The 24,596-nt window shown below is 39.1% G+C and overlaps 2 protein-coding genes across 5 annotated transcripts in view; one reads left to right on the top strand and one right to left on the bottom strand.

Moving 5' to 3' along the window:
* ankrd27 (ankyrin repeat domain 27 (VPS9 domain)) overlaps positions 1–21,826 on the bottom strand; it is a 93,281-nt gene extending 71,455 nt beyond the window's left edge. For 3 of the 4 annotated variants that reach the window (XM_060837663.1, XM_060837664.1, XM_060837666.1), the window contains exons 1-9: positions 21,750–21,826; positions 15,940–16,087; positions 7,960–8,079; positions 7,052–7,208; positions 4,459–4,613; positions 1,576–1,635; positions 1,409–1,462; positions 1,239–1,304; positions 909–985 (exon numbers count right to left, since the gene is read on the bottom strand). In XM_060837663.1, coding sequence (XP_060693646.1) covers positions 909–985; positions 1,239–1,304; positions 1,409–1,462; positions 1,576–1,635; positions 4,459–4,613; positions 7,052–7,208; positions 7,960–8,079; positions 15,940–16,041 — 791 coding nt within the window. In that variant the 5' untranslated portion in view covers positions 16,042–16,087; positions 21,750–21,826. The remainder of the gene's footprint in view (positions 1–908; positions 986–1,238; positions 1,305–1,408; positions 1,463–1,575; positions 1,636–4,458; positions 4,614–7,051; positions 7,209–7,959; positions 8,080–15,939; positions 16,088–21,749) is intronic. The other variant, XM_060837667.1, reaches the window with a different exon arrangement.
* A 178-nt stretch (positions 21,827–22,004) lies between these two features.
* On the top strand, positions 22,005–23,633 carry si:ch73-167i17.6 (regulator of G-protein signaling 9-binding protein). Its single transcript, XM_060837662.1, has one exon. The coding sequence runs from the start codon at positions 22,405–22,407 to the stop codon at positions 23,122–23,124; it is 720 nt and encodes a 239-aa protein (XP_060693645.1). The 5' UTR covers positions 22,005–22,404; the 3' UTR covers positions 23,125–23,633.
* The last annotated feature ends 963 nt before the right edge of the window (positions 23,634–24,596 follow it).

Here is a 24,596-nt window from a genome sequence, read left to right as displayed (position 1 = left end):
CAATATATTCACCAATAGAAAGCTTCAGAATTTAATTTTCTTTTTAACCTCTGAGTTTTCTTGCACAACCAAAATAGGAGATCTTTCTGGTCAATGCTACTGTTGAAGTTAAGGTGAATACTTTGGCAACTGACACGACCTCATGACAACACATCAGAAATCAAAAGCACAGGACAGCTACACAGACAATTCACTCTCAGGCACTGTTCAGCAGACCACTATGTTTACTTTTATTAAAATATCAATTTTGTTTTAGGATGTAACAGGAATACAAAGTGAATATCCGCCAAAATTCAAACAAAGGACTGAGAATAGTCAGCAGGTTCAGCACCATGAGCAGAGAGAAACAATTGGTCAGGCAGCATCCAACGAGCAGGAGAATGTGTGTTTCGGGGAAAAGCCCTTCATCAAAAGTGAACCTCATTCCTGATTAAGGGCTTTTGCCCTGCTCCTCGAATGCTGCCTGACCTGCTGTGTTTTTCCTGCACCCCACTCTTGACTCTGATCTCGAGCATCTGCAGTCCTCACTTTCTCCTGGAGAGAAAGGGTTACCCTTTCAGAGGATGATTTAGTATCAGAAACACATCTATCAAAACATAACTTAACACCTATTCAACTGGTACAAAGAAGGGATTCGCCGTTTTGAGCTACATTCAGCATGGGCTCTTAAGGCTGAAAGCAGCCTAGATTTTTAATATTTGACATAATTTACAATTATTAATAGCAAGTTACTGTTTCCAGATAAAAATCATTTGTACTGCACTGGGTATTTAAGTAGAGCCAAAAGTAAAGCTAACTAGAATGCAACACCAAAATATTGCCAGTTTCACCCTTATTATTCACAAAAACATTCAGAGACGAAGATTTTGCATCCTTTTAGTATGCATTTAGAGCAACAATAAACTCACCTGAACTGTGACTGGATTCCCAAATCTTTCAGCTGAAGGTCTTGCAAACCTCGGGTTTTTTTGTTAAAAGCAGCATCCTTCAAATAACCAGGCAGCACAAATCAGTAAGGAATAGTAACATTAACTTCACTTCAGGCATTAAGAATGCTAACATACTGTTCAGTTTAAAAATAATCTGTGCACTTTTAGCTTGAAAGTTTGTTGAAAGGAATTTTAACAATAATATGAAGAGGCTTTTGAAACTGTACTGAAACAAAAAAAAAAGGTTTCATATTTAAATCAAGTTAACTGCAATAACAGAAGGAAAATAGACAATGAAGTGAGTCATACCTGACTGGCCTCTATAGTCCCCACACTTTTGAATATTTGATCATGGATACCATGAAGTACATACATCTGCAGGGTTAATTTTAAACATGTAACAGACTCAGCATTTTACTCAACATGAGAAATTAGTTTTCATAACTTGGTAAAGACTAATGAAGAACCTGTTTACATACTTCAACAGCTTGTTTCACCAATGCCATTTGCACCTCCTGCTTGATCAGGATTTTCTATACAGGACAGACAGCCACAAAGAATATACTTGTCAGTTGCTAGTGAGCAATTCAATACCATTTTGTTAAAAACATTCTCAACAGGGCAAAGACACAGAATAACAACTTACTAATCGTGAATCCCTCAGAAGGTATTGAAGACATTTCGTATAGAGTGCATTAACTTCATCCTGTATTGCAAAAAAAAATCCATAACAAAAATGTGCAAAGTTTACATCCTATTACAGCTATTTGATGCTATCAGTTTTAAGTAACAGTACACTGGGTTACATAATCTAATCAATCAAATTAAACTACTTCTCAATGAGAGTGTAAACTTAATCTGTTCACCATATTCTTTTTCAACATCTAGCTCAGAGTGGTAGAAAATGCTCCACTGCAATCACAATCCTGGAGGATAGAAGACTGACTTGTAGCCCAGTTAATTTATACATTTCAACCTCTCAGGGGGTTATTCCCAATGTTTTGCACAGCATTCAAGCAATTAAGAATACTGTAATTTCAAACACTGGTCAAATTATTGTTGTGTATTCAGTTTCATTGTAATGTGCTACTATATAGTTATTTACTCTAAATTCTGCAATAATATCATAAATCTGAACACATCTTATATCATATTTTGCCAGCAATTTACATCAAAACAACAGTTGGCTATGTAAAAAAGTTGAGATCAAAAACAAATACAATAAATTTAACATCTATCCTTCTGTCACCATGGCCACTAAAGAGATATTCCCTTCAACAAAATAAATAGTTTGAAAAACAAAAATGAATACTTCAAGCTGAAGGATCAAAATTAAAGTAAACAAGATTACATAGCTATTACTTACAACGTAATCTAGTTGAGTAATTGAAGTGCATAAGATTTGAATGACATACTTGAACTACTTCAGCTGCTTTGTCCGCTCTGGCATTGATCATTTGTTGGAGTTACATTCATCCAGGCAAGGACAGTATTCTATCATATTGCTGACTTATGCCTTGTAGACCAGTGGACAGCAACTGGGAAGTCAGGAGGGAAGTTACCTGCTGCACTTTTTTTAACCTGCTGACTTGTTTTTGCAAAGATAGGTCTGAGAATGGTGTGTCGAGAATAGTTTCTGTGCAATGTACTCAAGATGTTGACAGTGGGGCATTCAGTGAGCAAAATGCCATTGAATATCATTGGATGATTAGATTGTCCTTTGTTGGAGATGGTCATTACCTGGCCCCTATGTGCCATGAATATTTCTTACCTATTATCAGCCCAAGCCTGGATGTTGTCCAGGTCTTGCTGAATTTGGACATTAACAACTTTAGTATGGTGTTGAACATTGCATGATCATTAATGACTATTCCCAATTCTGACATTATGGTGGAGGGAAGGATCTTAAGATGGTTGGACCTCCTGAGAAACACCTGAAGCAATATCTGGCCACTACCAACTATAACTATCTTGCCTTGAGCTAGCTATGACTCCCAACCGTAGACTGGTTGCTCCCATTTCCTGTGGATTTCAATTTTTGTCCAGATCCCAAATACCATACTCGGTCAATGATGTAAGAGGGCAGTCACTCTCATTACAACACTTGTGCCAACTTTTAAGTGAGGTCAGACGCGTAGTGATCCCAGCAGCAGACTGAGCTTCAGTGAGAGATATACTACTGTTTAAGTGTTTCTTGCTAAAACTATTGAAGATAGTATCCATTGTTTTGCAGATGATCTAGAATAGACTGATGGGTGACAATTAACTTTTTTTTTAAGTCCAGGACATAGCTAGAAAATTATAGAGTTCGGCATGTGCCAGGGTTACAGCTGCATTGAACAACTGGCTCAGGGCTTACTGAGTTTTGGAGCCCAAGGTTTCAGTGCAGTTGCTATTATGTTGTCAGAGACCACAGCCTTTGCAGTATCTAGTGCCCTCAACCATTTTTTGATATCATAGGGAATTAACTGAAGTGGCTGAAGACTGGTATCTTTGATGTTGAAGGCCTCAGGAGGAGGTTGAGATCAATCACATTCAAACCTGTTTACTCTTAAAGCTTTCCAGATCAAACAAAGTCAGTGAACTGTTAACTCTGTTTCTCTCTCTAAAGATTTTGGCTGGCCTGCTGAATATTTTCCAACATTTCTACTTTCAACATTTGCAGTATTTTATTATTGTATTTGAATGTTAACTGATAACAGTTGGTAAAACTTGCTGTCAGATGTTATATAATAAGCTTTTCCATTTTCAATGAGAGCGATGGTTACTTGGGATGTTATTCCACAATGTCATGTCCGATTCCACCCTCCCAATGGCAAAACCCACTCAAACATGCCAAGAATAAAACTAAATCAGTTGCAATTTTTCATTTTCACTCTTCATTATTCTATTAACATTTTTATTTTACTTGAAGGCTATAACCTCTTTTTAAAGTATGCATAAAAACCAGATATTTTGATTTAGCTTAATGCAGACTGTGCAGTATACTTAATTTCCACACCATTATCTCAGTCAATTAAAGGAAAAATGATTCTTCCTAGGTTTTAGGCCATTTCTGCACAGTTCTTTCCATCCTTCTCATCCATGCCCCACACGTAATACATCCAACCACATACAACCACAAATTCCTTCCATTTCAAAATATTGAGCCAGCTTGTGTTTGTAAAGGGGAGAAGGCCAGGATCTTGAAGAGTCAAAGGGGGTACAGGTGCCAATGAGAGGAAGAGAACACAGCAATAAACAAAATATAAAAAGGAAGTAGGGCACAGAAAGATAAGAGTGTGACAAACTGCTACCAAAACAAAAACACTGAAAACAGAATAACAAAAAAAAACAGAATGTTTTCTTTGGAGAACTTAAGGTATTGTTATGACAGGGACACACTCCATTCTAATAAAGAAAAATTAGTTAAAAATAAACAAAATATTTCCTTTGCCTCCAAATTAATTTTTTTTAAAAACTTTCACTGTAAAATAAGGCACACCAAATATCATACAAGGAAATGCAACACAAAATAACTGTTACTAACTATATGATGTCGCAGACTTTTCATTTCCAGCTCCTTAAAAGACATTCGGAACGACTCAATGTACTTATCAACTTTGGATAACTGCCGACCCAAAAACTCTTTAGCATCATCAAAATTTTTCAGACAGTAAGAGTCTATGGGAGATGGATTTTCATCTGAAATTAAAAAGATTTTTAGCACAGACATGTATACACTAACTGTAAAAATAACTAGTATTGTGCATTAAATGAACTTAGATTTAGAGATTTAGTGTTTTAGTTACTATAACCTTTAAGCATAGACTTCCACGACAGAGAGTGGAGGCACATCAGTGGAATTCTTTGTAGACATAGTTACCACAAACTCCTCCAATTGTTAAGACTATAGTAATTAGTGAGCTCAGTGAACCACTGAAGTAATTTGTCTGCAAATGATCAGGATCAGGGAAAGAAAAAAAAACAATCCATTCAGCTCCTTCGCTTTTAACAGAGTCATTCCTCATTCAAATTTATCTGATTTATCTTGGCATTTTTACTTTCTCCCTTAATTCAACTAGTATTCTTCACCCCCTCCATCATGGTTTAGCCTGGCATTCCTTACTTCTAAGTCAAGTTGTCACTATTGCTTTTTCCCTCCCTCCATTTAAAATGAATAATATCCTATTCTCTTCTACCTTTCTTGCCATGTACATCTCCATCTACACCGTTCAACTGGCTTAGAAGACAAGCCAGGTAACATTGAGAGCTGCTGAGGAAGCTGCTGTTTGTCCAGACAGGCTGGATGGAGCCTGCATGTGAATTCCGGCATTAAGTTCAACGTTTAAAATAAAGCATAAAACATCCCTCTTAACTTCATTCCTCTTTATCTCCATGCATTATACCGATCCTCATGACCCCCCCACATCCTATATACCACCTAACCTCCTGCACCCAACCCAATGGCTGCTCATTTTCCATGCCAATCTACTTATGCCTTCCTGTCCTGGTCCCTCAAATTCCATAGGAAAAAGAAAACAGGGGCTATGGATCAAACAAGGAATACTGCGGTATGTATAAAGACTTTAGTGGTTTCACAAAGTTAAATATATTAATAAATGATGCCAAACCAAAAAAAGAAATCATTGAAGAGCTGGAAGTTGCCAGATAGGGAACACATTAGCCTTATCACAAAGTTTTGAATAGAACTTTGTGATCAAGATCTTAGAATGGATTCCCCGACTACAAATAAAACTTGAAAATCTTAGATATTTTGCAACGTACCCTGGGAATAAGTCATTTGACATAAGAGGTGCATTTTTGCATGATGAAATGTTTCAAAGTGAAATACATTTGAAACCATCTAAAAAAGCAAATGATATAGAAGTTCTTCGAAGTCCTGCAATGAAGTGTAACAAGAATGTGAAAAAATTTGGCTTGTATCTTCTTGAGATTAAAAACATCCTTCCTTAAAAAAGGAAACTGGATTGGTGACGATATAGAAAATGAAAAAAAACTTACTGATCAGTTAAAAGCATGGATTATGAAATTACATATTTAATATTCTGTTTAAGAATTGTTTGTTCAAAATGTCTCATTTTCTAAACAACTTGTTCAGTGATGTAATTATACAGCTCAGGCGGAAGTTGAACTGAGGCTTCTTCATTCAGTAGAAGGACACTATCACGACCACTAATGGTTATTGTGGAGGAGTATTTGCACCTCTACTTCTGAGCCAGAAAGCCTCGGTTCAAGCCGCACCACTCCACAGGTATGTCCAAAAAAAATCTGAACAAGCTGATAAGAAATCTATTTTAAAAAAAGGAGGAAAACAGATAGGACTATTGTGTGAAAATCTGTATGACTGAGCAGTTAAACTCTATCCACAAAGAAAGGGGTCTTGACTTCTGTTACACTGACTGGCTTGGATCTGATGTGACCAAACTGGCAAACTTCTTCCCTCCCCCTTCTAGGTTTTCCACACGTTCTCAGTTACTAAGTATTGAGATCAATATAGTGCTATCAATCAAGTTCTCTTCAGGAGGTTACAACCCACTCATCCCAAAAATGAGGAAAAACTGTTACATGAGGTAAGCAATATTGTTCCAGAGAAGCAGCTCAGGCTACAGCACGAACTAAGTATGTTACTGTTTCCAAACTGCAAATTTCAGAGTCCTATTCAGCATGTGTGGAATTTGTATAGCTGTCAGAAACGCTTCAAAAAGGCAGGTTATTTCCGATTATGCTCCTTATCATCTTGCATCTGGCATTGTCAAATGTAAAGAATCAATTTAAATGTTCACGACTTACTATTGATCAGGAAAGTACTTTAGCTCAGTTAAATCAACATGGCAAAAACTCATTTGTAGTCAACACAGCAATAATTTTATGCTGCAAAAGGAAATAGAGGAAGAGACGAACAATATTTTAGACAAAACAAATTACTTGCATGCCTTTCTGCATGGCAACAGGTTAAGAATAATATGGGCCAAATGCTGACAAATGGGAATAGGTCAGATTGGGATGTCTGGACAAGTTGAACCAAAGGGTCTGTTTCCATGTTGTATGATCCTATGACTCTAATATGAACATCATTTATGAACTTAAAATAGACAAGGTATACGATTCTCTTAACTTACCGGCACTGGGACCCTTTTCCAATGGTCTGGCAATACACAAGATACTGAAACTTTGTTCTTTCTCAGTGTAAAAAGTTTCTTCAAAAAGGATTCTTATTGCACATGATGAGTTAAATCCAACACCCAAACTAATGAGGTTTCCTCTGATGGTTACTTCCTGGTGTTGCAAATTGTTTACAGTGGTTGTGTCGTGGGGAGGCAGGGGAAACAAAAATGATGCTTAAATAGCAAAAAATAGGAAACTTGCAAAGTTACCAACAATAATCACATGCACCATCAGAACACAATAACCATATCAACAACAATAACTTGTATTTGAATGATACCTTTAACATAATGCAATATCCCAAAGCACTTTGCAGGAAGATTTATGAAAATTTTACACTGAGTCCCTTTAGGGGATATTCAGTCAGGCACGAGAAACCTGATCCATGAGGTAGGTTTAGTGAGCATGTTTTAAAGGAGGAAGGCAAGATAAAAATAGGTGGAGACATGTAAGGAAGGTGTTCTAGAGCTTAAGGCCTGAAGGCACAGCCGCCAATTGTAAAATAATTAAAATTAGGGGCTACAGAAGTACAAATAGAGGGAAGTATGTATCAAGATTGCAAAGAAAAAGGTGAAATTAACCATGGACAGAGTTGAAAACCAACAGGAGAGAAATCTAAAATTTAAAAAAATGCTGTTCTTGACAACCATACGGTCATTAGTCTAAATTTATACGGCAGATCAAGGGAAATACTTGTTTCTATTATTACTCAGTAAATTTCATGCAGGTGTATTTGCTGTTACTTAAGTATACAAGAAAAATAAGACACTGCAAAAACAATCTTGCATTCTGAATTAAGCTGTTTATAGCAAAAGTTAATAGGAAAGGAAAATGAGTACAGCATAAGAAAAGAACCACTTACCTTTCCATTTAATGTTCGGTAACTACTCCCACTATCATCCATAGGCTGTAAAATGTAAGATTCAAAGTGGGCAGCAGCAATACTGCCTTGGGACAAACTGCCTCTGCATGGCACCAATACCTAAATCAATACGGAAGTTATATTATACCAGTGAAGGAAGCTTTTAACAGATCACTTATAGAACAAAAATATCTAGGGAGAGTAGGCTATGACGCACTAAAAAAATAGTCTGTTAACTTTCCTTCAAAATGCAGACAAGTCACTATGTTCAGTACCTCATGGTGTTGGAATTAAATTATTTTCCATTGTATCATGCTATCCCCATGACACAGAAGTAAGATATGTAACTGACAACTATAAATTATCTTATCAATTTCTTCCAAGTTCCAATTTGAGTTTCCAAGGTTCCATCCAGCTGAAGCTGGAGAAGATGCCTAAATTTTGAACATCTCTTTCGCCCTCAAACAGATCCCCATTTTTGCTGTGTTTCAAATTCTCATTGTGTTTATCTTCATATACTTAACTTGCTGCCAGTTTTCTTTGCCATCAACTTAATTCATCCTGGTTCACAAACCAATATGGCCATGACGACCTTTGTTCATGCTCACCACCCAATCCAGTCAACAAGTTAAAATGGTGGTCTTACAGATTGTTGGTCCAGCTGCTTAATGCCAGAAGCATGCGAGATAGAAGCTCACTCCACCCGTTTGTAAATCAATTTATTGGAATTTTATAACTGGAAAATATTCCTATTTCAGTTGCAGACCAAGAATTCACCAGCTGCTACCTTCCAAGGTAGGTCCAATATTCATCTCCCTAACTTTGGTTTAACACGAGAAATGGCAAAAAGAATTTGTACTTCTCACCAAAGTCTCAGCTGCATTTGGTTTCTCACTATGGCTTGTTTTCTTGCAAGAAATAATAAAGCCAATGTAAACCTGAACAAACTGGTGTCACTAAGTCTGAACATGATGACAACGTTCATGACATGGATCCTGATCTATAGTTCTGCTTTACTATTACCGTGCTCTATCTTCCATATTACACACACTACAAATATTTCCCAGATAACTATCACCAAGTATTACATCCATTACATTAAAATGGCATACTTCATGTCTTCAGGCAAGAAATATTGCCTTTTTTGATGTTTTAGAGGAGGAGTGTTATGATTTCATGAGCAACTGTGCAAATATGGAGTCTCAGAGGCCAGATCTGAATTTTAAATCAGTGTTCTCATGATTTGGTAAATTTGCTGCCAAAAATATCTTGGTGCTTTCATTATTTATCTCCCAAAACAAAAGCACTTCAAAAACAAATGTTAGCAAACCTCACAGATACCAACATTTGCATAAGTGCACAGACTGGTCATACATGCATATCCTAACTGCATTTATATTCCAGGGGTGAGATGTTGGAATTGCACAGGGCATTGGTATCTGAAGTACTGCATACTGTTTTGGTTCCTTAACTTGAAAAGGGAGAAATTGCATTGGACATGGTAATTCCAGAGATGAAAGGACTGACTTAAGGAGAGATTGATTAGCTTAGACTGATACTTGTTAGAATTTCGAAGGATGAAAACACATCTATTTGGAGATATTTGGACTAAATGGGATTGATGCAGAGAAGATGTTTCTTCTTGTGAGGCAATCTACTTTTACTCTAAATGGTGACAGTTTTTAAAGAGAGAAGGTGAAGGAATCTCACTGCAGTATCGGGTAAACACGTCTCAGTCTTTCTAAAGCATTAGTACAGTTAGTTCATCTTCTGGTTAGTACAGGAAGTTCAAAGAGCAAGTTAGTTAGGGGCCTATAGGTAAGAAAGTAATAACTGTAACTGAGGGCATCCCTGATAATTACATGTACGGGAAGTGTACCCAGCCTCAGCTGGTTACTGAACAAATGGATCAGCTTGAGTGGCAGTTGGAGACACAAAAGACCACATGAATGGCAGAGAACAACATAGTTACAAAGTTCTAAAATGTGGTCACACCCAAGTTACAGGAAGATGGATGACTGTTAGATGGGGCAGGCAGTCAGTGCAGGAGTCCCCTGCAGCTGTACCTTTGTCAAACAAATTCTCTGTTTTGGATACCGATGAGGGGAATGGCCAATCAGGTGACAGCAGCAGCCGCCAGAGCAGTGGCACCATGGCTGGCTGCTGATGTGCAGATAGGAGAGAAAGCATAGTAGAGCAATAGTAATTGGAGATTTGATAGTCAGGGGCACAGATAGGTGCTTCTGTGGCTGCAAGAGAAACTCTAAGGTGGCATGTTCCCTCCTGGTGCCAGGGTCATGGAAGTCTGAGTTTGTATTGGGCATCCTGAAACAGAAGGGTAAACAGACAGAAGTCATTATCTACATTGGCACAAATTACATAGATGGGAATAGTGACAAGGTCCTATAACAACAGTTAGGTAGTAAACTAAAAAGCAGGACCTGCAGGGTAGTAATCTCAGGATTACTTACCATGTCACGTACTATTTAGGCTAGGAACAAAGGCAGAGAACAATTGAACACGGCTAAGAACTCGTGGTGGGAGGGCTTTAGATACGTGGATCACTGGGATGTCTTCCAGGGAAGGTGGGACCTGTACAAGAAAGATGGGTTGCAACTAAATCACAAAAGCACCAATATCCTGGTAGGGAGATTTGATAGTACCACTCAGGAGGGTATAAAACTAGTGTGGCAGCAGGATGTGAACCAGAGTAGCAAGTCAGTAAATTTCGAGACTGGCGAAGAGCTCAAGACTAAAGCAAGTATATCTAAGAGGAAGTGCAGTCAGGGAGAGGTTGTTGAGCTCAGCAGAACTGGAGGCTTAGACTGCATTTGCTTCAATGCAAGTAGTACAACAGGTAAGACGGATGAACTTAGAGACTGGATAAATGAATGCATTATGTTGTTACTATCAGAGAAATGACAAAGAGGAAGAGGATTGGCAGTTGAACATTCTGGGATATTAGTGTTTTGGTAAGACACAGGACGAAGCAAAAAGAGGTAGAAAAACTACACTACTAGTCAGCTGTGTTAAGGGAAGACATCCTAGTGGGATCTTGCAGTGAGGCATTGTGGGCAGAGCTCAGGAATAGGAAGGGTGCAATCACAATGCTGGGATTGTACTAAAGCCTAGCCAGCTGCCAGCAAGAGATAGAGATATTAGTCAGATTCGGGAATGACATGAAAATAATTGTTATGGTCGGTAATTTTAAACCTTCCTCAGAATGCCAAGGGTTTGGATGGAGAGCAATTTGTTAGGTGTGTCCAAGAGGGTTTTTTTTTAAAACAGTATGTAGATAGTAAAACAAGGGAGGGGGCCATATTGGATATGTTATTGGCAAGTGAACTCCACCAGATCAAAGTTTCATTGGGGGAGTATTTGGGAATAAGTTTTCAGACACTTAGAGATAAGGACAAGAGTGGACCTTGGATGAAGATGTTTGGGGGGGGGGGGGGGGGGGGGGGGGTGGAGAGGAGTAGTGAAGGCCAACTATGACCAAGTTAGGTGGAAATTGGAGAATGTGGATTGGGAGCTGGTGTTTGAGTGTAAATCCAAATCTGACATTTGGAAGTCTTTTAAAGGTTAGTTGACTAGAGTGCAGGCATGTTCCTATGAAAAGGAAGAACAGGGATGGAAAGATTCACAAACCTTGGATGATAGTGGGAAATTATCAGTTTAGTCAATGAAAGAAAACGAAGCATACCTAAGTTCTAGGCAACAAAAAAATCAATGAAGTCTTGGAAGAATATATAGAGAAGTAGGAAGGAACTCAAACAGGAAGTTAAGAGGGCTAAAAGGGGTCATGAAATACATTTGGCCAGCAGAGTTAGGGAGAATCCCAAAATATTTTATACATACATTAAGAGCAAGAGGGTAGCTAAGGAAAGAGTAGGGCTACTCAAGGGTAAAGGAGGGAAGTTATATCGAGTCAGAAGCAACAGGTGTGATCCTTAATGAGTACTTTACATCAGTATTCACCAAAGAGAGCGATATGAGGGATGTTGTGGTTAGGGAAAGATCTGTGAACACTCTTGGGGAGGTCAACATAATGAAGGAAATGCATCTTGAAATGCACTAAGGTAGACAGGTTCCCAGGGTCACATGGGATCTATCCAAGATACTGTGGGATGCAAGGGAAGAAATAGCCTAGCAGGGGCCTTAATAGATATGTTTGCATCTTTGTCGACTTCAGGCAAGGTTCCAGAGGATTGCAGAATGGCCAAAGTTATTCCGCTGTTCAAAAAGGAAAGTATAGGCCAGTGAGCCTTACATCAGTGGTGGGGAGGCTGTTGGAGAAGATACTGAGACACTGGATTTATTCACTTTGGAAGTGAATGGACTTGTTAGTGATAGGCAGCATCGGTTTGTGCGAGGAAGGTCATGTCTCACCAACTTGATTTGAGTTTTTTTTTGAGGTGGTAACAAGAATGATTACAGGAAAATATAGGCGGTCTGATTAGTAAGTTTGTGGATGACACCACAATTGACAAAGTTATAGATAGTGAGGAGGATTGTCAAAGGAGACAGCTGAATATAAATAGCTTGCAGATTTGGGCAGGGAAATAGCAGATGGAGTTTAATACAGACAAATGTGAGGTTATGCATTTTGGAACATCAAATTCAGGTGCAAACTTACGAAAATGGGAAAACCCGAAGGAGCACTGACATACAGGAAGAGTTGGGTGTACATGTCCACAGATTCCTGAAAGTGGCAACACAGATGGATAAGGTGGTCAAGGAGGCTAGAGCACACTTGCCTTCATTGGCTGGGGTATCAAATACACAAGTTGGCAACTTATGGTACAGCTGTATAAAACTTCAGTGAGGCCATATTTGGAATATTGCAGTCACTACACTATTAGAAAGATGTCAATGCTTTGGGGAGCATGCTGAAAAAGTTTACCAGGATGTTTCCAGAAGGGTTTTAGTTATGAGGAGAAGTTGGAGAAACTCTGTCTTCCTAGTGAAAATAATCAAAGGTTGAGGGACGATCTGATAGAACTCTTAAAAAAAAATTGAGAGGCTTTTTTCCACGTTGGAAAGGTCACCTACAAGTTAGCACAGGTTCAACGTAAGAGGGGGACAATTAGGGGAGAAGTACTGGGAAAAGTTTTCACACAGAATGTAATGGGTTCCTGGAATGAACTGCCAGTGGAGGTCGTGGAAGCAGGCACAGTGCCAACATTTAAGGCGTATCTTGATATACATGTGAACGGGAGGCAAACAGATGGATAGAAACCACCTATGGGCAATAAGTATTGGATCAAAATAAGGAAAAGGAATCAATGCAGGCTCAGTGAGCATGTTTCTGTGCTGCGTTGTTCTTAATAGATAAAATGCTCGAGTCTATGACAGCGCACTTAGAAAATAAACAGCAAGATTAGACAAAGCAAACATGGATTTCACAAAAGGTCAATAGTTTGACAAACCTGGAACTTAAGGATATAACTAGTAGAATGGATGAGGGAGAAACGGTGGATATGCTGTATTTTCAGAAAGCTTTTAATAAAGTTCCACATACGTTATTATACAAAATTAAAGCACATGGGATTGATGATAATATACTGGCATGGATTGGAAATTAGTTAGTAAATACGAAACAGACAGCAGATATAAATGGATCATTTCAGAGTAGAAGGCAGTGATAAGAGGGCTGCTGCAAGGTTTTGACCCCAGCAATTCACAATACAATAATCGTCTCAGTATCTAGCACAAACAGGAAACAGGGGTGTGTGAACTGCATTAGGAATACTGTGGCAGCTGGGAGAATTTAGGTCATTACTGACACAAGATATGCACCTGTTTGAGAAACAAGTGGCCACGACCACTTCTAAATGGTGCTATCCTGGCTGCAATAGGTGATTCGGTCTTAGTTTCTTTAGATTCAGTCAGACATTGGATAGGTTAAGGTTGGCTTTCCCACACATATGCCAACTCAGACCCCTAAGTGATCAATTAGCAATGTCCCACAGCTGTTGGTATTTTACCAGCAGCAGGTCGGATGGAAAGAGGGAGGGAAAGAGAGGACCTGGTCACGTGTGACAAGGCTGTCCAGTAACAGTACCACAGAGGCCACATGAAGTCCATCTCCTGTTCCTTCAAATCAAATCTTCCAGGGCCTGCAAGGCTGACCCTAACACACTACACACACTTCACTCAATTGCCAATTTCCTCTCTAGTTGTTGGTCTGGACCAGATTCAGTACCAACACAGCTACAGCTTGTCACACAAGCTATCCCCCCTTGCAGTTTTGACAGTTCCAACACAAGTCAGTGAACTGACTAATGGGCCAAGGAATCACACTGGCCTGCAGAAATGCCACTGCAGGGTTGCTCCAAACATTCAACTTGTGGACAGAGCCATTGCCGCTGCTATGACATGTAACCCACAGAGACTATTCGCATATTCTGCTGAAATGCAAAAACTTGCTGAAAGTTCCAACTCAAAATGATGCAGAACTGAAGAGGTGGACCACAGGGATGGTACAGCTCAAGGAAAAATATTACTTGATCAAACTTCCAATCTTAGGTAATTTGCTCTTAAAATGGACAAAAAAAGTGAAGATTTTTTTTAAACGTCCTTTTATTTTTAAAAGCTTAATCAATTGCCCTGTTAAGAATTCAACCAAGTCAGAAATCCAAGATACCAGATAAAATGACTTGGAAACAGAAAAGAAATTGCATGCAGTTAAGATTACTTCAAATCACGGCGTTTCAACTGCCTCCTTCTCAGTGAGATTCTTGCAAAATCTTTGTTTTCATAAACAGTCTGAACACTGTACTTTGCTAAGCCAATCTTAACACAAACTTTGGGGTATTTTCTGTTATAGGCTTCAGCATACTATTACATTGCTCTCAATTAAAATTTGACACTTTAAACACAAAGGTACAGTGTGAATAGTTCAGTGCCAGCAAACCCTTAGAAAATCCTCTTCTTCAAGCTCGGTACCCAAAGGCAGTTCCTGAGCAATTATTCACAAAATCATAGCCAAAGGGGTCGTGATATTTTTCTGTGGTTACAGTGAAGAGACAAGCCCAGAGTCTACCTCAGCTGGAACAGGGATCAAACCTCATGATTAATTTGCAATTAATCAGATCCACATGCAGGCTATCCTGCCAACTCAGTGAATTGCAACCCCCTTTCCATCTCTTACTCTTGGAAACTCTGGCAATTACAAACCTAGCCTGACCAATTTTACCGCAAAACTGACTGGAGATAATCTCCATATCCCAGAAATTAAGAGATGATCACATGCGAAATCAAGGCTTGGGAAAGCACTTTTTGTGAATGGAACATTAATCTTGCTCCCCCTTGCATTCAACAAATGCTATGAAGTGAATTTACCTTGGCTAACCAACAGCTCATGCTTCTCTCTCTACCAGGATTCAAGAACGGTGGGAAAGCTGCAAGGTAACTGCTAAATTAGAATCAGGGCCTTATCTGTACTATGGGAGACCAAATTAAGTACTTAATGCAGTGCACTCGCCCTCACTAATATGTACTTACACAACTGAGAACCCAATGTGAGTGCACATGCAACAGCTTGGGGACACATTCATTATGGGTTAATTTCTGACTCCCTACCCCAATGCATTGTACAATGGGTTAATAATGAACTTAAAACACTAGTAGTTGCATAAAAACAAAAACATGTTTGATTAGTTCATTATCAGAAAGAAATCAATCAATCTATCTCACAACCAATTCATACCAATTGACATCAAATCAATATGGTGTTGGGAAAGGAAGCCAAAACACAAGTGGAAAGTTTGAAATTTAGATCAGTGCAGTAGGGCAGGCCGAAACACAGATCAAAAGGTCTTGAATCTCCATCTGTACTCCACTCGGACAACATAGGTTAGCACTTGGTAACCAAATACACACAGTGTTCTGTGTATCCCACTTTGAACTTCAGTACATATAAACAAGAAAAACATAAATCAGTTCAACGTTATTTACAAAGACGCTAATGATACTCACAATCCCATGCAGTTCTGCCACACAGTTGGATGTATCAGGTTTCTGCTTCTGAAGTGCTAAATAAAAAGGGTTTCTTGAAATATCTTCATCATACATAGCCATGGACACCAAACACTTTCTGCTCTAAATTTCAACTGTGGATGAAACACTGAAAAAGGCAGGAAAATATCAGATTTCACTTTCCTATGAACTTGCCATCGTCAGTACAATGAAACGCTTTTCAATGGTTTCAGAGACTTTTTGTTGATCTCTCTATCTGCTCTGAAAACAGACTGTTTTGCAATTTTGCTCCAATTTTCCAAAAAGAATTTTACGTCAAATAGAGAATGACCTTTCTATTAGCTAACAGAAAATCTCATTACCCTGAAGTGTACATCAGTGGCAGGAGATGGATCAAAACCTGGAACTGTCCACTGGCAAAAAAACTTCAAAGCCCTTCATGAGAGTTAAACTGAAAATTAGAATATTTGGTTAGATTAGATTAGATTACTTACAGTGAGGAAACAGGCCTCTTCAAATTATAATGGGAATAAATAAATTACAGAAGACTTGAACATATATTTCAGTTCTGTCTTCACAAACAAGGTCACAAATAATTTACTGGAAATGTTAGGAAACCAAGGGTCTAGTGAGAAGGAAGATTTGAAGAAAATCAGAATTAATTTTAAAAAAAAGGTACTAGAGAAATTAATGAGGTTAAAGAATTACAAATCCCCAGGGCCTGATAACTTACATTCCAGAGTACTAAAGAAAGTGGTTCTGGAAATAATGAATGCATTGGTGGTCATCTTCCAAAAGTCGACAGACTCTGGAATAATTCATACAGATTAGAGAGTCGCAAATGTAATCCCACTATTTAAAAAAAGGAGGAAGCAAAGAAGAGGATTACAGACCTATCAGTAGTGTTAGAGTTCATTATTAAATATATGATAAAGAACACTGAAACATTAATGGGATTAGACAAAGTCAGCATGGCTTTATGAAATGGAAATCACGCTTAGCTAATCTACTGGAGTTTTATTTTGAAAATGTAACAAGTAGCTTCCTATCGGAAAGATGTTGTGAAACTTGAAAGGGTTCAGAAAAGATTTAAAGGATGTTGCCAGGTTTGGATGATTTGAGCTATAGAGAGAGATTGATTAGACTAGGGCTGTTTACCCTGGAGCAGAGGCTGAGGGGTGACCTTACAGAGGTTTACAAAATCATGAGGGACATGGATAGGATAAATAGACAAAGCCTTTTCCCTGGGGGTGGGGCAGTCCAGAACTAGAGTGCATCTGTTTAGGGTGAGAGGGCGAGATATAAAAGAGACCTGAGGGACAACTTTTTGATGCAGAGGGTGGTATGTGTATGGAAGGAGCTGTCAGAGGAAGTGGTGGAGGCTGCTACAATTACAACATTTAAGAGGCATCTGGATGGGTATATGAATAGGAAAGATTTGGAGGGATATGGGCTTGGTGCTGGCAAGTGGGACTACATTGGATCGGGATATCTGGTCGGCAAGGACAAGTTGGACCGAAGGGTCTGTTTCTGTGTGTACATCTCTATGACTCTATGAATAGATAAAGGCAGAACCGGTGTACGGTGGTGTATTGAGTATTCGATTTTCAAGTAGGATTTCGAGATGTAGACTTACATAAGTTCCTAGTGGATAAAATTAATGTATCAGGTTTGGCAGTAATATGCTGACACGAATTGAGAAGTGGTTGACAGGCCAGAAACAGAAAATGGGAAGAAACGTATCTTTTCTGAGTAGCAAGCGGTGACTCCTGGTGCACTGCAGGGATTAGAGCTTGGATACAAGCTGTTTGCGCTATATAAAAATTAATTGGATGAGGAAACCAAATGCAAGATTTCAAAGTTTGCTGGTGACAAAACAAGGTGGGACTGTGGTTGTTACGAATATGCAAAAAGGCTTCAGGGCAATTTAGGCAAGTTGAGTGTGTAGGCAAAAACACACAAATGCTTTACAACATGGATAAATATAAAGTTGTGCACTTTGGTGAGGTAAACAGAAAGACAGTATTATTTAAATGGTGATATTGGGGCCAGTGGATGTGCAAAGGGATCTGGGTGTACCAGTACACCACTTAATGAAAATAAACAAGTGCAGGAAGCAATTAGGAAGGCAAATAGTACGTTGACCTTCATTTCTTGAGGATGAGTTCAGAAGTAGGGATATGATGTGCAGTTTTGGTCTGCCGATCTAAGACAAGATATACTTACTGTAGAGGGAGTGTATCAAAGATTAGTTTGGTTGATACTGGGAATGGCAGGGCTGTCCCATGAGGAGAGACTCGTATCTCTGGGCCTGAGTCACTAGAGTTTAGAAGGACAAGAGGCGACCCGATTGAAACATATAACATCCTAACAGGGCTAGAAAAAATAAATGTGGGGATTGGATTCCCTCTGCCTAGGGAATCTAGAACTAGGAATCACAGTCTCAGGATATCATGTAGACCATCTCGTACTGAAATCAGGAAATGTTTCTTCATTGCTGGTCAAACTGTGGAATTTGCTATCACAGAAGTCTGGAAAGACTGGGTCATTGAGTGTATTCAAGAAAATATTGCTTTCTTTTCAATATTAAAAAGCAAAGGGTTATGGAAAGAAAGTGATGTTTAGACAGACGATCAGCCAGGAATTGTAAAGCAGACTCATGGGGCTGAATGGCCTACTCCTGCTCATAGTTTCTAGATTACATTTCTGGATGGCAATGACAAGTATTGTTAACGCACTGTGTGTATCATACACTATAGCCTCAAAAGGGATTAAAAAGTTTCATATGTATGCTTTCAGATATAGCCTGCAAGAATTGTACAACAGGGACCTTTGTCAAATGCACTGCTACACCAGCAGAATGTGAGATGGTGCATTTTGGAAAGGCAAATCAGGGCAGAACTTATACACTTATTGGAAAGGTCCTGGGGACTGTTGCTGAACAAAACGACCTTGGAGTGCGGGTTCATCGTTTCTTGAAAGTGGAGTCACTGCCTTCACTGTCCTATCTAGCTATGTTTGGTCAGCTTGCCTTTATTGGTCAGTACATTGAGTATAGGAATTGGAAGGTCATATATAGGACATTGGTTAGACCACTATTGGAAAAGTGCGTGCAATTCTGGTCTCCCTGCTGTAGCAAAGATGCTGTTAAACTTGTAAATCTTTTTTCTGAACCCTTTCAAGGATGTTGCCAGGATTGGAGAGTTTGAGATATACGGAAAGGCAGAAAAGTCTGGGCTATTTTTCCTGGTGCATTGAAGGGTGATGGGTGTCCTTAGAGATTTATAAAATCATAAAGGGCATGGATAGGGTAAACAGACAAAGTCTTTTCCCCAGGTGGAAAACTCCAAAACTAGAGGGCATAGGTTTAAGGGACCTAAAGGGCTACTTTTTGAATGCAGAGGGTGGCTTTTTTATGGAATGAGCTGCCACTGGAAACAGTGGAGGCTGGTACAATGACAACATTTAACAAGTTAGGAGGAAGTGAGGACTGCAGATGCTGGAGATCAGAGTCAAGACTGCAGTTCTTGAAAAGTACAGCAGACCAGTCAGCATCAGACTTATGCCCGAAATATCCATTCTCTTTCTCCTCAGATGCTGCCTGGCCTGCTGTACTTTTGCAACACACCACATTCTTACCTCCAAACATATAAAAGGCATTTGGATTAGTATATGTCTAGGAAGAGTTTAATGTTGGTAAATGGGACGAGATCAATTTAGGATATCTGGTCAGCATGGACATGTTAGACCAAAGGGTTTCTTTCCATGTTGTATATCTCTATGATTCTATGTGGACTAAAACTCAAAATGTTGGCAGTTTTGCAGTGAGAGTGAATGCCAGGGACAGAAGTTATCTTTTTAAAACTCAACTACCACAGTTTTGATGGCAAGGGCAGAGGGGAGTATATGATAACAATGATTGAGTGGACAGGGCACTACAGCTGAGCACTGATCAAGGAGGGGCAGTTGAGGTTTGACGTGCTGATTCAGGAGAAGAATCAGGGAGTGGTGTGTTTCAAAAGGAAAAAAATAGCCTGACAAGAGCTTGGTGAAAACAGAGCAGAAAATATAACATAGCAAGTTAAAAATCAGGGCAGACAATGATTGGAACCTATCATTTTCCTGATTCTGCTCTCATTCTCCTCAATATCACAAACAGCATTTCTGATCTCACAAACCTCATCATCCTCAACACCACCCACATTCACCTTAAATTTGAGTTCTGCATATTTTAAAATCGGAAAGTCTCTGGAACATGACTATTCAGATTGGACAATATGAGTTCTCGCCCAATCACTTAAGTAAATGTGCTCAGTCCCTCCACAATGAGTTCATCTTATTACTCTAGGATGATTTTACAGGGCACAAGAAATCTCAAAGCCCCTTTCTGCACTGCAAAACTACCTCCAACAATCTACCTAAGTTATGCCATGGATTTTAAGATTTCTTGATTACTGAAGCAGAGGCTGTTAATTCAGCTACTTAATAGAAATTTGAGCCGATATGCCAAGATCCAACACAAAAGCCAGCTTTGGAATCGGAGAAAAATCAATAATTGCATAACAAATTACCAAGAGAACTAGAATGTTCCAAATATCCTACACACTTCAGTTTTGATTTCGGGGAAAACTCCTTTTCTTCTCCTCCATGTCCCTTTTGATTTTAGGGATATCAGAAACAAGAGATGGTATTAAACATCCTTCAGATAACTATCTTTTGATAAATCTTGGTATCCAACACACGTAAAGCATCGGTGGATATAGGAAATCATGAATTATGCAAATTGAAATTGCTGTAAGAAACATGTTCTATTTTAAACTCAATTATTATTTAAGTATACTAAAGAAATTGAGAACTTTTCTTACAAGATAGTACTACTTCAGAAAACTTTGACACAAACTCCTGCTACCTTTTTATGGCCTCCGGATATCCCACAGGGCTTCAAAGCTAAATTTACAGGTGCAGTCCATTGTAAGCAATACCAAAAGTAGACGCATCAAGATCGCCACACTCGGCGATGAGATAAACACAGGTAGGTAATCTGCGGGTCCAGTAACCTTAACTAACGGGTAAATAATCACATAGAATGCTCTCTTCAAATTACTGCAGCGAGCTATTTTGGTGGAAGGAAAGGCATCAACTGAATGGTTGTATTTGAAAGTTGGTGCCTCGAGTATTGTAGTACTACTTTGGAATGTGTTTAAATCTCTGAAGTGGTATCGACTTTTTGATACAAGGTGACATTACTGAGTCAAAGCCAACATCTTACGAACAATTCAGAAAAATACCGTCGCAATTGACCGTATCTTAAGTAACTTATGTTGAGAAAATAAACATACCCGTACGTATTGGGTTCGCAATAGATCCTATTTTTCACATTAAGCGTGGTCTCTCTCCACTATAAGTGAAAATGACCCTTACCACTTTGAAAAATAAATTAGCTTTTTTTTACGCTTTGTAACTTGGCTATCGATATAACTTGCTAATTATGTGACCACTAAAGAGCATAAACTACCTTTTTTTTCCTGAATTGGGTACCTAGTTATCAGAGATTCAACTACATCGCATTCAACCATGCAATCTGGTTTTCCCAAGATACAAACTGATACCACATCCCACATACTTGCCTCTTTAAACATATAAAAAAAGTGACGCTACCACCATAAATAAATATATGAAACGTAAGCAAGGCCTCTCTGACAGAATCTAATTCGGTCAAAATAAACCCTTGTCTGGGACGTTGGTTCACCAATTTGAACATATACACGACTCCTCTAGTGCCTTAACGTGGAAGGCCAGACAACACTCACCAAATGGCCATTAACTAGGTCATTTCACCCTGATTTGATGCTTAACTTCCCAGTAGAGCTTCACTCTCCCTTCCTGTCAGCGGAAACAATGTCGCCATTCGTGTCATTGACAACTCTACTGACCAGTCAGATCCCGACATCGCATTCCACCGATGGCCCCTCAGCCAATCGGCGCCGCCCTAGGGGCGGGCTCTTACCGGCAAATGAAACCAAATGGAAACATTCAGAGCAGGTTTCACTTCCCGGTGTGAGGAGCACGTGATGGAATGAGTGGCTGTGTGTATTCATGGTATTCAGTCTGTTAGCAGATTGTGAACTTCCCACAGCGTATGTAGTTAACGACAACTGATTTATCCAAGAATTATGAATTGTATTTACTTGAGGCAATATGTTTTAAACAAAGTGTTGTAATCCGAGTTGGATGCTCAGATACAATTACCCAGAAAGTTAATGTAAAATCGTCCGAATACAAGAAAGAAGACAATAACGACAGATGATGGATGAATGGTTAGCTGTGGACCAAGTTGGATGATTGTGAAGTGCCGTTGAGTTTTCAATTCATAATTCCCTGTATAGATATTACAGGACTGAATCCATACGTGATAACAGTATAAATTATTCTGAAGAATCTGTGTTGAGTATATATACCACTGCAATGGTGAAGGACGAATGTAAGACGCTTTTAGATGCCCTTAACAAAGTGTCTGCTTGCTATCGACACTTGGTTATCTGTGCTGGTGGGTCATCAGACTCTCAGAATTTACGCGAGGAACTGAAGAAAACCAGACAAAAAGCACAGAACCTGGCAATTGCCAACAAAGCCAAGCTAACAACTATTTTAAAAGACAAAACTATAAGCAAGGATGATCGAGCTGAATTCGAAAGGCTGTGGGTAGTGTTTTCGACATGTGTGGAGATCTTGGAGATCGATATGAGAAAAGCTCTGGATCTGGGTCAGGAGTTTCCACTGAACCTTCCCACAAAACACCTCATCCAGACTGGAATGATCGGGGGGACATCTGCTGTGGCTGCCCGTGCCATGAGTGTACAGAACATGAAGTATGAAGAGGGCAACAACATTGACACTGTCGATCTGAACGACTTGGAACAAGATATCAATGAAATCGGGGAAATGATGTACGAGATGGAGATGAAGGTGAATGTACTTCAGTGGACAGTGGAGGCGAAGCAAGAACTGGGTACTGAACTAAAGTCAGCTGCCAGTGCGGGTGCTTCATCGTTTGGCATGAGACCCGTGAACGAGGGTACAAACAAAAATTTGTGTGACACCAATAAGGTCTTTGCTGGCGCGATGTTCACCGCTGTTTTAGTATTTGCCATTGTTCTCGCTCTCTGTGTTGTAAAATTTGCTTAAGACTTCAATGTTGACATGTTTTCATTTACACAAGGAAACAGCCATTACATTTTGGTTTTTGAAATTTAAGGATTAAATTGAACAGAGTTAAAGATCACACAACACCAGGTTATAGTCCAACAGGTTTATTTGGAAGCACTAGCTTTCGGAGCGCAGCTCCTTCCTCAAGTGGTTGTGTCAACATCATAAATTGAACAGAACTTCGTTAAAGGCAATTACGTAACTTGCTGTCATATTTACGTTCGCGGTTTATTTCCTTTCGGGAAAATGGAGACAGCCACATCAGTTATTCATCTATCTAGCGCTTCCTAGAGTTAGGAACGTGTTAGTTGCGGGTTAAATAATGTGTCTAAAGTAGTCATATATCTTACGACTGTGCCTCAGTAGGACAGCAGAATCGGTCGAGTATATCAATTGAAGTGTATTCATAATGACCAGCAATGTTTAAGTGTTAATGCCAGTATTCTGTAGTGAACTGGGTAAATTAATTCTGCACAAATGAAGTTAAATGTATTGTACAGCATTTATGATAAATGTTAACTTACAGAACTAAAATGCTAGACCCTGAATACGTTTTTCTATTGACAGCTACTGAATTACTCCTGGTTAGTTGTCAGATATGTTTTTTTTGATCGATATAAGACAGGGGAGTTGAGAGAAATCGGAAACAGTCTCTGTTGGCTCTGACCGTTTTTTGTTTTGAGTTCTCAGCCTGAAGTTACGTTCTTGGCCAAACCATAGGAAAATGCCATGAATTTTACAAAGAACAGGGCCAAGCCAAATCCACCTCAGCTGGAATGAGGATTAAACCTTGTGCTGTTGGCATTAAACTGATCCACAAACTGGCCATATAGGCAAGTGAGTTAACTGCAACCTCCCCCACCCAGCCATCATTATATAAATCAAACACCAATTCACTGCTAGGTCAGAAGTAATAACTGCAGGGACTGATACAACAATAGTCCTCAAGAAATGCAGTTTTACTATAACTGATTTTACCCATAAATCAAGAAAGCTACCATAAGAGCATTTTACCTGAATGCTTGTAGCATTCATAACAAGGTTGATGAGTTAACCGCACAAATCATTGCGAATGAATATGATTTAGTAGCCATTACGGAGATATAGTTACAGGATGGTCATGACTGGGAGTTAAATATCTAGGGGTATCAAACTATTCCTAAGGACAGATAGGAAGGTAACGGAGGTGGTGTAGCTCTGATATTCAAGGACAACATCAGAGTGATGCTGAGAGATGATATAGATTCAATGGAGAATAAGATAGGATTCATTTGGGTGGAAATTAGAAATTCTTAAAAAGAAAAAGTTACTGTTAGGCGTAGTCTATAGGCCACCAAATAATATCACATTGGGGCAGGCAATAAACAAAGAAATAACTAATGCCAGTAATGTGGAATGGCAATTATCATGAGGATTTTAATCCACATCTCGCTTGGTTGAATCAGCTCGGT

Source organism: Hemiscyllium ocellatum, chromosome 17 (genome assembly GCF_020745735.1).
Source record: "Hemiscyllium ocellatum isolate sHemOce1 chromosome 17, sHemOce1.pat.X.cur, whole genome shotgun sequence".
Taxonomy (NCBI): Eukaryota; Metazoa; Chordata; class Chondrichthyes; order Orectolobiformes; family Hemiscylliidae; genus Hemiscyllium; species Hemiscyllium ocellatum.
The sequence above is the reverse complement of the archived record's forward strand: the minus strand, read 5'-3'. Positions and strand labels throughout refer to the sequence as shown.

Coding starts and splice junctions, on each gene's coding strand:
- si:ch73-167i17.6 (XM_060837662.1), top strand. CDS start 22,405: ATGGTGAAGGACGAATGTAAGACGCTTTTAGATGCCCTTAACAAAGTG.